This window comes from Melanotaenia boesemani, chromosome 18 (assembly GCF_017639745.1).
Source record: "Melanotaenia boesemani isolate fMelBoe1 chromosome 18, fMelBoe1.pri, whole genome shotgun sequence".
NCBI classification, from domain to species: domain Eukaryota; kingdom Metazoa; phylum Chordata; class Actinopteri; order Atheriniformes; family Melanotaeniidae; genus Melanotaenia; species Melanotaenia boesemani.
The window spans coordinates 8713522-8727250 of NC_055699.1; the positions used below are offsets into that span (position 1 = coordinate 8713522).

Here is a 13729-nt window from a genome sequence, read left to right on the forward strand (position 1 = left end):
GACTGGTGTGAAGGTCCTGGTAGATTATGCAAAAAACACCTTTTCTTTTTTTTTTCCTTTCCTTCTTTTTGCTATTTTATTCACAACATGCTTCAGATCTTGACCCAAACTTCAAAGATGAGCTGTTTGTGATTTGCTTTGGGAGTAAATGCTGCTCCGAGTCAGAGGGTCACTTTTGATGGCTAAGCCATCGTCCCTGAGGCTTTTTCTTGTCCACAAGAACCAGGCTGTAGGCCAGTTGAAAACCAGACTGCATCCTGCCCGGTGTCATCGGGTCACATATGCTAACCGGGTCTCTCCTATTACTCATAGACTCCAACATCTCCTCCCTCTTCATTCTCCCACATATCTCTTTCATTTATGTACACACACACAGGCACACAGACAATTCCCCCTGTACAGAAAGATAGATGGGTTGCTCCCAAACCACAGGTGCTGCTCTACTTGTGAGTCTTTTGCATTCTTCACAACAAAATCCAGATCTGCTCAGGTTTTACTTCTTGCTGTTTTCCCCAGTGGTGATTACTACCATACCTCAGGACTCTCTAATGAGAGACATGATTTTAGAAATATACAATCAATCTATTCAATGAGAGTGTTTTGCAAAAACAAGAAAAAACTTTACATCCAGCCGTCTTCTCCCACACTCAAGTACAAAGCGCCACTAGATGGAGTTGGTTTCTTTTCAACTTCTCAGAGAAATGAACAACAGGCAACTCTTCTGTCAAAACATCGCCATCTTGTGGATTAAATGATGAGGAGCTCCAAAAAGCTCATGCTTGATCTTCTGTCAGTCTAATAATTTTATTTATGCCCTAAAATAAATGCAAAAGATTCCTCACCAAAGGTTTTTTTTTTTCTTTAACTGAATGAGCTATAAGGAGTTGTAGTTTAACATGATTGCTTTGGTGTTTATGTTCAGGAGAACAATAAAAGCTCATATGGGATTATACATTCGGCTTTGACCTCCTTTTTCCTTTAAAACTGCCGTAATTCTTCATGGCATGAATTCAACAAGGTGTTGGAAACATGGTTCTGAGATTTTGGTCCATATTGACATGATAGCATCACACAGTTGCTGCAGATTTGTTGGCTGCAAATCCATGAGAATCTCTTGTTCCACCACATCCTAAGGGTGCTCTGTTGGATTTAGAACTGGTGACTGTGGCCATAGGAGTATGGTAAACTCATTGTCATTGTCAAGAAACCATTTGGAGATTCAAGCTTCGGGACATGGTGCATTATCCTGCTGGAAGTAGCTATCAGAAGACAGACACAGTGTGGTCATAAAGGGATGGACATGGCCAGCAACAATACTCAGGTAGGCTGTGGTGGTTAAACCACCCTTTGCTGGTACTAGAAGGCCAAAGTGTGCCAAGAAAATAGCACCCTACCATTGTATCAGCCTGAACAGCTGATACAAGGCATATTGAGTCCATGCTTTCACCATGTTTACACCAAATTCTGAACCTGCCATCTGAATGTCACATCTTAAATGGAGACTCATTAAACCAGGCAATGTTTTCCCACCTTCTATTGTGCAGTTTTGGTGAGTCTATGTGAACTGTATCCCCAGTTTCCTGTTCTTAGCTGACAGAAGTGACACTGGGCATGATCCTGAGCTGCTGCAACCCATCTGCTTCAAGATACAGTGCCATGTGTCTTGAAGTAACCTGTAATTATTTGAGTTACTGTAGCCTTTTTAATTATCTTGAAGACATTTTCACCCAGACAACTGCTGCTCACTGGGTATTTTATTTCCCTGTTTCATGTTGTATACACAAACATGTTTGACGAAAGCCAAAAGGAGCTGTTATTTTCTTCTTTTATTTAATTTCAGTTTCATTTAATGTTCAACAAGGAACAAGAATGAGGTATTCAGGCCCACACGTTAACAGGACTGGGTATATACAGCAGATTTAAAATACAACAAACCATTTTGACAATAATACTTTTCTATGTGTGATGTGGGAAAAGTGAACCAGAATTGTGTCATAATGTAAATTTTCTCTTTTGTTTTATTTTCTTCTGCTCATGGCAAATCTAATGAGTTCCAAAGCAATCAGTCATAACATCATTCAAATAATTCTCATAAATTAGGCCATTGTTCTCATAATGTTAAAAAAAAAAAACAATTATGAAGCAATAAAATCTGCTTATCATAGATGACACATTTTTGTAGATTCCTCTTTTTGAAGACGCACAAGACAAACTTCTCCATTTCTCACAAGATCAAATGTGTGACCGACAACTTGTAAAGCGAGACGTTTGGTCATATAATAAGATTTTATTCTTACATTTAAGGGTAAGTATTATAACATGCTACATCAAACTGGAGTAAGGTTGTCCACTCTCTTAGAAAAACTGGTGATAGCCCCTCCCTACCCTTCAGGTGCCAACAGCATGTGTAGCAGGAACATTTTGTTATTGACTTGACTGATGGTTTCCTGTCGTGTGAGGAAGAAGCAGTCAAAGGAAAATCTGTGTGTCTGTGGTCTCACCTGAATTCAGCAGGTAGGTAGCAGACTAAGGGCCAACCTCAAGGACCACAATAATACCTCAGGTTTTGTTTTTTACTGAGACAATGTACTTTTCTGTTATGTTTTAACTGACAACTGTCTCTTTCTTGGTTTCCTCTGTGGGAATAGATTGTAATGTATTTGGTTCAGATGGAACTTAAGTCCAAAACAACTTTTTAATGTGTAAATAGGTGTTGTTTGTTTTACTCTACAGAGAGAACTAACTATACCAAGCTCAAACCTCAGTGTTGAATCTTTATATTCCCTTATTTCGAATGAATGACTGCAGCTTTAATCTAGGCAAACCAAATGACAAGTGCAATACCTTATATATTGCAGGATAATGTAAAAACAGGCCACCAGCTCACCAAAGAAACATTTTTATGTTACCACTGCTTTGTGATATCAGTTTATCTACTTAAAGATGTATTTATTGCCATGCTTTTTTTTTAAAAAACCAATTCATTCAAACATGAGGTATGCAACTTTTTAAAGCTGAAACTAAAGTAGTCAATAAATTGCTGAGCAAGTAAAACCTTTTGACATGTCTGCCTGCTGTCTGTGAGCTACAGCCGTTAGGAAGCCCACATGAAAACCATCTTTCATGTCAGTTTGAATGGGCATCCTTTATCGTTCATTGTGAAACTGCCAAGTCATTGCTAAACTCAGATTCAACCATTAAAGAGTGTCTGCACAGACGATGGCACAGACCAACAACATGAGGATGTGTAGTCACAACGAAAACTCTGTGGATGTGACCTGGCCACATTCAAGCAGGTTTCCCACCACACTGAGTACGTTATGCCAGTGAAAGCAGACTAATACTTTCCCAAATATGAGATGCTGATCTCATCACTTTGCATTCATTGATAGCGTGTGTGTGAATTTTTTGTTGCGATTTCTTCGGCTTTGTTTTTTTTTCTGGTTGAAGACAGAACACAAATGACATAAACTGGAGATTTGTTCTTATAATTTTTAATGTTTTTTTTTTCTGAAATGTAAAATTACTTATATTTTTTTTCTTTCTTTTTTCCTATGCTACAGCAACACACAAAAAACATGTTGAGGCAAGTGTTTAAAAAAAAATTAAAAACACTTTCAAATGACAGTATTTACAATGCTGTACAGTTTATACAATTGGTCCAGGAAACATTTGCTGTCAGAATATGAGTGAAATAAATGAAAACTTCAGAGATGTTTGATCTTTCAAGGCTGTTATTGTTGTTGTTCTTCTAATAAAAAAAAAAAAAGTAATGCATTTGTAAGAAAAAGTAAAGTGTAGGTTTAGGGAAATGGGCATCTATAAGGAAAGGGCAGGAGTAGTATCAGTATCCGACATAACAGAGGGACGTTTGGGAACAGCCTGACTTTTACTGAGCCCTCCTTTTCCCAGACCACCATGACACGTTTTAACAATCCTCAGAAGATCTTGTCTGAATCGAACTCCAATGAAAACATACAGGAATGGGTTCAGGCAGGCGTGAGTAAATGCCAGGCTCTTGGCAACCTGTCCGGCTACATCAAAACCAATAACAGTTTGGCAATTTGTGATAGTGGTATTGGCTGCCTGTGTGGCCTCTACGATCAGCAGGGAATTGTAAGGCAGTTGGGAAAGAACAAACACAAACACTACGGCAAAGATGACACGTAGTGCTTTGTGCTTTTCAAAACTCTTGGCCTGCATAAGTGTGCGAATGATGACTGTGTAACAAAAGAACATAACCAGCACAGGAAAGCAGAAGCCCATGCAAATCTGCAGAGACAGCACCAGGATTTTAGTCCGGTTGAATGCATTGTCCCAGTAGACCAGAGTACAAGAAGATTGGCTCTCCAGTCGGTCCGTCTTCACCTGAGCAAAGATAAGCTCAGGTAGAGCAAGCAGAATTGAGACCAACCAGACACCAAAGCAAGCAAGTTTGCTGTAGAACACCCTCTTTTTCTTCAGGTTCTGGGCTTTGATGACTTGTACAATAGCAATGTAGCGGTCCACGCTAATGCAGGTAAGAAAGAGCATGCTGCTGAAGAAGTTGATCTTATAGACAGCAGACACGATTTTGCAGAGAGTGATGCCAAAGTCCCAACCCTTGATGGCATCAACAGCCCAGAAGGGCAGCATGCATAAGAAGAGGAGGTCAGCCACAGCCAGGTTCAGTAGGTACAAATCGGTCATTGTTTTGAGACGTTTGCGCACAGTGGTGTAAATCCAAACCACCAGCAGGTTACCTACAGCACCCAGGATGAAGATGATCCCGAACAGAGTTGGCTCATACTGACTGCGAAACTGCCTGACAGAGCTTCTGTCACACAAGCCTGAATCTTCAGTCGTTCCTGTGCCATAGTCGTAATCGGGCTCATCCTGCAATCAGACACAAATTTTGGGAATATTTAAAAACTGATTGAGTTAATTAATGATGGTTCTGTGTTGGAATCAAAAATGAATGAGGCACAAGTTGCTAAATTTAATGGACAACACTGCACACTTTTTGCGCAACAATAAACAGCAGGGTGTTCAGTCAGAGGTTCCTTCAGCTCTGCTGCAAAAAACAGGAAGTCAAGTAATACCTCTATATGCCTATTTGTAATATGACTATTATTTGCTTATTGACAACAAAACAATGTAATTTCCAGTCAAGGATTATTAAGTATCAATAAATTCAGAGTATAATTTCTGATAAGGTATAGAAGGAAAGGTTGCGTAAAACAAATACACTGACTTTTGTTTCCCGATGTTTTTGTTTCCAGTCATGTTCTGAAAGGCTCTGTTTTCTCTCTCTCTCTCTCTCTCTCTCTCTCTCTCTCTCTCTCTCTCTCTCTCTTCTGTCTTTATTACCCAATGCATCAACTGCAGAAGGTTTCACAACATAACAAGTTTCTTGTGGGAATTCAGTGTAATGACTTCAAACGCTGTCTGTGACGTACATGCTAACCAGTGTTTGCTGTCAGGTGCAGGTGTTGAGTCTGTGAAGGAGAAACCACACTACTGCACGATTTCCTGCTGCTATCCAAGCCTGAGGGGGTGAACAATCCTGAGGGGCTCCAGAGAGGGGCCCGCTGCAGAACTCAGTACCCCAGAAACTTAGATGTAGGGCACAGATAAACAGCAGACCTTAGGTTTTCACAAGCAATGGAAAATATGATACAGTTGTGGTTGCGACTGTGGCATTTTAGTAAATGTCTGATATAGATAAATTTACCATGTTTATGCACATTCATTTGAACTTTTTCAAACCAAGCAAAAGAAATGTACAAAAAAAAACAAAAAAAAAAGACAAAACAAAAGAATACAGGGATAGAAGTAAAAACCCAATAACATCTAAAAGTGGCAAAAAAAAAACCCCAAACAAACAGTGGTGATCATTCCAGTCCCTAAGGGCATATGTTTGTCTAAAAAGGTGTGTGCTATAAAAATGCAAGCTTTTTTTTTTTTCTTTCACTTATACAACACTTTGGAAGATGCTGTTATCATTATGAGAACACAAGACAACATTTTTACTTTCTGTACTGTGCACAATCATTTTTATTCTGAACAGACTTACAGTACATCAACATGAATAAATCCATAAGTATTTTTCACATAACTGACTTATATTTTATTTTATTTGTGTCATCACTATATTCAGTTATTAATAATAATAGTATTAACTTTAATACTTACAGTTTGCTCAGAATAGACAGTGGTTACAAAGGTAGTTAGGTCATCCATGTTGTCTAAAAGAGCACACAAGATGGTAATTAAAAATCACTCATTAAAATCTTATAACAGTAGAAACATGTAACAAGGATAAAAGTGTAATCTATTTGGAAATAAAAAATACATCATAGCTGAAAACTACTTTTTAAAAAGTATTAACAAATGACTTACCCATTCTGTGGTAAGAGAGAACCTTTCAGTCACAGTGCTATTACTCTGTCTGGGAGCACAGCTGTAAACTTTACTCAACTTCACATGCTTATATGGTTTCCCTTTAACCACATAGTCACGTGACATTTATCACTTCATTTCTATGTCAGAGGCTGTGGAGGACGACTCACATCTATTGTTTAAGCATATCTGTTTAAGTTTTAATAGACAGAAAAGCGTGCATAAACTTGCCAGGTGTTACCAAGAGTGATTTTAAAACCATTTGACAGCTATGAGCTTCAAAAGAAGCAGATACTTTTAGACAATAACCACTGCACCATGTCTGTTAGGCTAGTACAAAAGCAGGTTTCATCAAGTTCTTACTGAGTTTTGACACACTTTACACGTACAGGTGGAACATTTAACACCACAGGAGAATGATGCTTGAAACTGAAAACCATCATGTGTGAGAAAAGCCTGAAAGTAGAAGGGCTGAACAGAGAAATGTTGTAACCTCTGACTATAGTAACTATTGTATAAACTTCTGTCAGCATGAGATAATACTTACAATCATCAAAAAGTTTTTCTATGACTCAATGTTTTAGTGTAATTAATTGTTTTCTGACTTCTCATGCAAGCAAGTTATGAAATTAGTATTTAACACAGCAAAGAAACACACCCCCTCTTACCTGAAAAACATATTATTTTGACTAAATTTCACCCAGAAGTCAATATTTTTACATGTTTGACAAAAACAATTAAACTACTTAGTAGATATAAAGCTTCAACCAAGAAGTGGTTAGCTTAGCTTAGCATCAAGAACAGAGGATTGCATTTGGACAAAGCCTAGCTAGCTGTTTTTTCTTGTGTTCATACAAAGCTAAGTTAACATGCTAAGAAATAGGGATAGGCAATGTCTCTTAAAAGTATAAATTTGTTTAGTATTTTTTATTTTATTTCACTCAGACAGAAAAGTTTTTTCACACCTAATATTGTTAAGAGCAATGCAATCAAAAGCTCAACTCACACCACAAAGTAGTGTGAGACTGTGTTGTAACTCACTGTAAAGTTATTGCTAATTACACTGATTATTGGTATTGATATGTAAGATATCGGTTTCATAAAAAGAGTTTAAAAGTGCTACATTTATGGGCTCCAAAGCATAAAATGTTATGTCTGCCTTTAAAAATCATAAATTCCCTATGTTTTGCATTATATGAAACTGTTATGCATGCTCTGAAACACTAAAATTACAACATTTGCAAGGTTCCAAAGTGTCACATGTCGTTTTGCATTAGCTTATGTGAAACATAATATAAAAGTGATATTCCAAAACTATAACATGTTCTAAAATGCTTTTAAGGAGAAAGTATTGGTGGAAGTTCAAGACTTCTCTGTCCCCACTTTCAGTACTGGTTGGTAAGGATTAGCATGAATATGTTGCTAGAGTAAGTGGTACAAAACACACTGGCTTGAATAAATAATGTTATATGTTGACACCAAGTTGCTTTAATACTGCACTGTATAAAACAGCAACCAAATTAATAATAATAAAAAAATAAAATAAAAGTTCTGAGCCTTTGTATGCTGCTATGTTGACAAATGTGCACATTATCCTTTTTTGTAGGGCTAAATTTGTGTGAAGAGTGCAAAAAGTTGTTTACCGGCTAGGGGCCTGAAATAACAGACAGCTGAAGAGAGAATGAGAAGTGCAGACCAGTGGTGACGTCCTTGATTACAACAGTTCTGATTATAAGAGGTGGAAATACAGGCTGTTCTCTAAACAATACCAATGATCCAGAATACAACCAGTTCAACAACCATAGCTAATTAAGTTCAAAACAAAACAACAGCAAAAAAAAAAAAAAAAAAAAAAAAAAAAAACACATCTGTAACTCTTGACATTACATAGACTTGACTTGACATTGTTTATTTCCCCAAAACAAAAAGATTGTTAGATTTCAGCTTGTTTTGCCAAAATCAAGTCAAATCTACTTTTTAAATGATTCTAGCTGATTTCTAACCTCAAAACACATGAATATATTTTAACATTTCAATTTCTGTCTGGGCAAAAAGGTAATTAATGCGAAGTCCTGTAAAGAACTGTTCTATGGAAGGACAGGGAAGTGGGAAGTTTAATGGTACTGACAAACGTTAGGGGATAATAATAACAGAAAAACACCACATTGTTGACCGCAGTTGCGTGATAACATGACAAAGCAGAAAGTCCCTCAAATACAAACCTTTCTTCTGAAAAGCAAATAAAAGTGAAAATAAGAAAGCTCATTTGTGGCCTGAAGAGAAAGGAAACATGACATTATGGTGTTACAGAAGAAATGCATTCTGGTTTTCAAGGCAGTAATGACATATTTAGAAATTATTTACAGTCAAAAGTATTTTAAAAAAATTTCTGGATGTACTTCTTTGTGATACCCCTGTGCTGTTTTGGCCTTTGTTGGGGATCTCTGCAAGGCTGAGAGGGTTTGTTTTCACAGTTTCACTTCCCAGCCTCAGATAACTTTTCAATCTTGGCATGTTTTACATGATACAAGAGGATGAGTGTTTGGGTCTTGGCTTGTAGATTTCTACCTATTGTTAGTTGCGTTTCTCAGTTTTGCTCACAGACAGGCATGCGGAAACGGCTGTGTCATGATCTGTTTAGTGTTTGTCTTCTGGGAACAGAATTTTGAAACCTCGTTATTCACTAACTGCAAAAAGGGCTGCCACTTGACCGCAGTATTGTGCTATCGTACAAATCCAAGAAAAGATAATTATATGCTGTGTAGAAGCTTTAGAAGGAGGCTAAAATAGATTACATGCCACATCAAGATTGATTTAAATGTGTCATGGGAACTTCTGTTTTCTGATGGGGTCACACATTCATAGACACAATATGGCTTATCATCACTCTGGTCTATGGTATCATATCTGTAGTTAACTTATTTCTGAAACACTTAGTTATTAATTTTAAAAAAACTCAGTAACTGTTCTTGTTCAGTTGACAGGAAGCTGAGGTCACTCCACCATGTGTACAGTCAGGATGAGCTTGAAAGTGTGTCAAAGCTTGGGGCAATCATCATTTCTATATTTCTGCACAAATGTAACATAAAATATAAAATAACATTCCACACTGATCAAAACAGATAAAAAAAGGCTCACTAAACAAACCAGACAAATCCATAGAAGTATATGTATACCACTTTATTAGGTACACCTGTTTTGGTGTTATGACAAAAAGAGTTAATCAGCCAATCACATGGCAACAACTCAATACATTTAGTCATGGAAAATAAAATAAATAAAAGGGGATTTCACTGACTTTGAACATGGCATGGTTGTTGGTGACAGACAGGCTGGTCTGAGAATCTGCTGATCTACTGGGATTTTCACACCCAGACGTCAGAGGCTTTACAGAGAATGATAAGTGATAACATCTAGTGAGCAGCAGTTCTCTGGATGAAAATGTCTTGTTGATGTCAGAGATCAGAGGACAATGGGCAAACTGGTTGGTGAAGACACAAAGGCCAACATAAGTCAAATAACCTCTGGTTACAACCAAGGAATGCAGAATACCATCTCTGAATGCATAGCATGTCCAACCTTGAAGTAGATGGGCGTCAGCATCAGAAGACCACACCTGTTGCCAATCTTGTCAACTAAGAACAGGAAAGTAAAGCTACAATTCACACAGAATCACAAAAACTGGACAATAGAGTATTGGAGAAACATTTTCTAATTTGATGAGTCTCAAATTTAACTACAACACTCAGATGGTAGGGTCAGAATTTGGTGTTAACGTCATGAAAGTATGGCTCAATCCTGTTTTGCATCAACTGTTCAGGCTGCTGTTGGTGTAATGGTGGGGTAGGATATTTTCTTGGGATACTTCAAGTCCTTTAATACCAATTTAGCATTGTTTAAATGCCACAACCCACCTTAATAAAGAATTTAAAATAAAATAATAAAAATGATTATTATTGCATTCCTTTAAGACCACAGTCTCATTATGGATACAGCTGACAAATTTTGCAGCAGCTGTGTGATGCTATCATGTCAACATGGAGCAAAATCTCTGAGGAATCTTTCCAAATCCTTGTTTAATCTATGACACCAAGAATTTAGTCAATTCTGAAGATGTAAAGGGGTGATGAGTTTCCCTTTTGATGGTTTTTGATGGTCAGCATGTCAATTTCATGAAGGATAGGACTTTGACTTAGCTGTTAAAACCCTAAATTGTCTGTTTTGGTCATGTAATTGTATTCAGACCTTCTGGAGGGGCGTCCACTCTGTAATTCAAGAGGTTATTGGGAAACATTTTGAGCTGACTCCCTCCTTCTATCTTCTGAATTATACCTCAGATACTACTCTTGACACCAACACAAGATTTCTGCTAACAGTTCTTACCGTTCTTGCTAAGAAATGTATTCTGTTGAGGTGGTCATCCTCTCAGGTCCCTACTGTCGACATGTGGATATCACAGATTTCTGCCTTTATTCCACTTGAGAGGTTGACACACTATCTCAATCACAAACTTGACACATTCTGGAAGATCTGGGAACCTCTCCACTCCTTTTTACAGAAACCATAACGTTATTTATCCCTGGAAGAGAAAATCTGACTGCCCTTTTCCTCTTTCATCTGTTGCATATAAGCTGATCATTCCACTGTCCCTTGTAACCCTGTTGATTATACAATTATTCTTTTCGTAAGTACACAAATGGTCCTGTATACTTATGTTTTACAGAACTATATATTGCAGCGCTCATGGTTAGCTCTGGGGGGGATTATTTTATTTTATTTTATTTTATTGTAGTTTTGTTTTCTGTCTTGTATTTCTGTCTGTATTCATACAATTGATAAAATCAAAAAAAAAAAAAAAAAAAAACCCTAAATTGTATTCAATTATCTATAAACTATTATTCAGTCAAGCAATATTTGTGCATGATGTTATTTTTATTGTATTGGGGCTTTTACTTTAAATAAACATACATTTTAAAGCCTATAAAGCAGTAAACACAACTGACAACATTGTAGATACTTCAAGTTTCAGCCATCAAGTTTTGTGATATCAAAACACACATATAGAAGAACTTGGACTTTTTGAGAAGTTGTCTGAGGAAATAAGAGGTTGTTATGATCACACATTCACTATTTGATGTGAAAATTTTCTATGAAAACAACCTGTAAGCAGGAAGATGGGCAAATACGCCATCCTTCTTCAGATTTCTAGCAGCTGGTAATAGTATTTCTTGGTTCTGAGAAAAACTGTGTCATGATCAGATGAGCATGAATCCTGCCGGTGCCTTTATTAGTGACTGAGTGACAGTAGTAACAGAGTGGCGGGTTCATACTCATGAACGTCGTTAAATTCAAATCTGCATGCAGAATTCATTCTTTGATATTTACTGAAGGTCTGAAACACAACTTTAAATTTCAATTTAAAATTGTTCTTCACGCCATTCATCCATTAACTAAACATATTTTTACTATGCAGGGTGTTAAAAGGGCACGAAGCTTGTTCCAGCTGACCCTGAACAAGATTTACAACCAACTTAGGCCTTGGACAGTGGAAGTAAATCTTTATACATTGGGGAAATTGTGATTTTAAAACACAGTGTATGATCATTTCATTTGTAGGCCTCTTAATTGTTTAGAAAATGATCAAATTCTTGTGACAAGCTGAAATCTGAAAATGTTGGGATTGTAAGAACTTCAGGGTGCAGCAGTGTTAAGGATAAGAATGTTAAGATGTAAGAAATTAGTCACCAGTATGAGGTGATGAAAGCAGAATTATGTCATCACTGTCAACCAAACAGGGTGCTCTTGGAAAGGAAAAGTGAGCCGTACTTAACCCAGTCTATAACATTTATAGTTGGAGATGCTGGTTGTAAACAGATGGCAGTTACGCCTTGCTTCATTTTTTTTTATACACTGTATGTTAAAGATGCCTGTTATGTCATAGAAAATTATTTTAAGACAAAATCAAGATAACAACCACTGGATTTGGCAGTCATTCTCAGAAGCTAACTGAGAGCAGTTTTCAATAGATTAATCTTGATCTGTCATCTTTATTTGAGTGGCATAGACACCGAGAAACCTTCTTACAATCCTGATCGCTCCTTTCAGTGTCTGTGACAAACAGTGCCATAGAGATAAAAGACATCTGAAAAATAAAGCTGCAATGAAACCAGCAGTTATCAGAACAATCCAAAGGGCAACTTGCTCTACAGCATTTCAATCAAGGTCTCACCAAAATCTTTTTTCAGTGTAGATCAAGAGAAAAAGTTGTCACTAGGTTCATGCATTCATGAGCCCCTCAGGATGGAGGGTGCTTGGTTGACCTTAGCTCTGGCCTTTTTGTGTGGAGTTTGCATGTCCTGTTTTTTTTCAGGTACTCCAGCTTCCTCCAACAGTCAAAAACAATGGGAGGACAAACACTTCTCCCTAGTGAGTGTGAGTGGTAGTTTATCTCTCTATTGGCCCTGCGATAAACTGGCGACCTGTCCAACATGTACCTTATCTAATAGGCTCCAGCCCTCCAAATAACCAAGCCAGTGGATGGAACCATTAACATTTTACACCTTGTGATGTGTGATTTATGAACCTGACCAGACAGCTACTATATAAGCAAGCAACCTGGCAAAAGAATAAGATTTTTGTCTCAAGACATCATCTTTTATTCTGAAATTTGTAATAGCCACAAGCAAACATCTGCTTGAAGATTCTGTTGAAGTACCTATAGAACGATAGAAGCTTCTGTCTTGCTTGTGAAACTGAGAAAACCTCTTTAATGCCTCTTCAGTGAGCTGAAAGCTGTTTTGAATTGAGTACACTACACTGACACATATTAACTACATTTGTGGGAAAGTACTGTTACTGTCACAGCTTTCAGCCATGCAAAAGATAGTCCCTGGTTCTCCGAGACGGTAGTCACCACTTCCTGTACCTGCTCGCTGTGATTTATTTCATGCACCGAGAGCTATCTGCTAAGCTTTGGCATCCTATCTGAAATTATGATCACAATTATGACACACATGCATGTATTAATTCAAACCAAAAATAAAACTGAGATTTTTTTTTCATACATAAGAAGATGCAGGTAGATAAGAGACAGTTTTACATTACTGTGAAGCTAAATGTTAAATAACTAATGTCATGCCTATTACATATTTGTAGAGTTTTGTAAATTCATGTAATTTTGCTTTGCCCTTTTTTCTGCATGTGTAAGAAGACAAGACAGTCATGCATGCAACTCCTGCACATGATGCAAAACTAGCGTAAGTTTAAGTCAGGGCATTGTGGCTTTATCAGTTTCACTGAAAACAAGGGGGGGTGACGGTTGAATGACTGGTGACCACTTTTACATCTT

The 13729-nt window shown here is 37.3% G+C and overlaps 1 protein-coding gene across 1 annotated transcript; it reads right to left on the reverse strand.

Annotated features, from left to right (window-relative positions):
• Window positions 1–3552: 3552 nt before the first annotated feature.
• ccr9b (chemokine (C-C motif) receptor 9b) lies at window positions 3553–6441 on the reverse strand. The gene is made up of 3 exons (XM_041967460.1): window positions 6382–6441; window positions 6175–6227; window positions 3553–4875 (listed from the first exon to the last, which is right to left on the reverse strand). Exons 1-3 carry the CDS (start codon window positions 6383–6385, stop codon window positions 3820–3822), a joined length of 1113 nt encoding a protein of 370 aa, XP_041823394.1. The 5' UTR covers window positions 6386–6441; the 3' UTR covers window positions 3553–3819.
• Between the last annotated feature and the right edge of the window lie 7288 nt (window positions 6442–13729).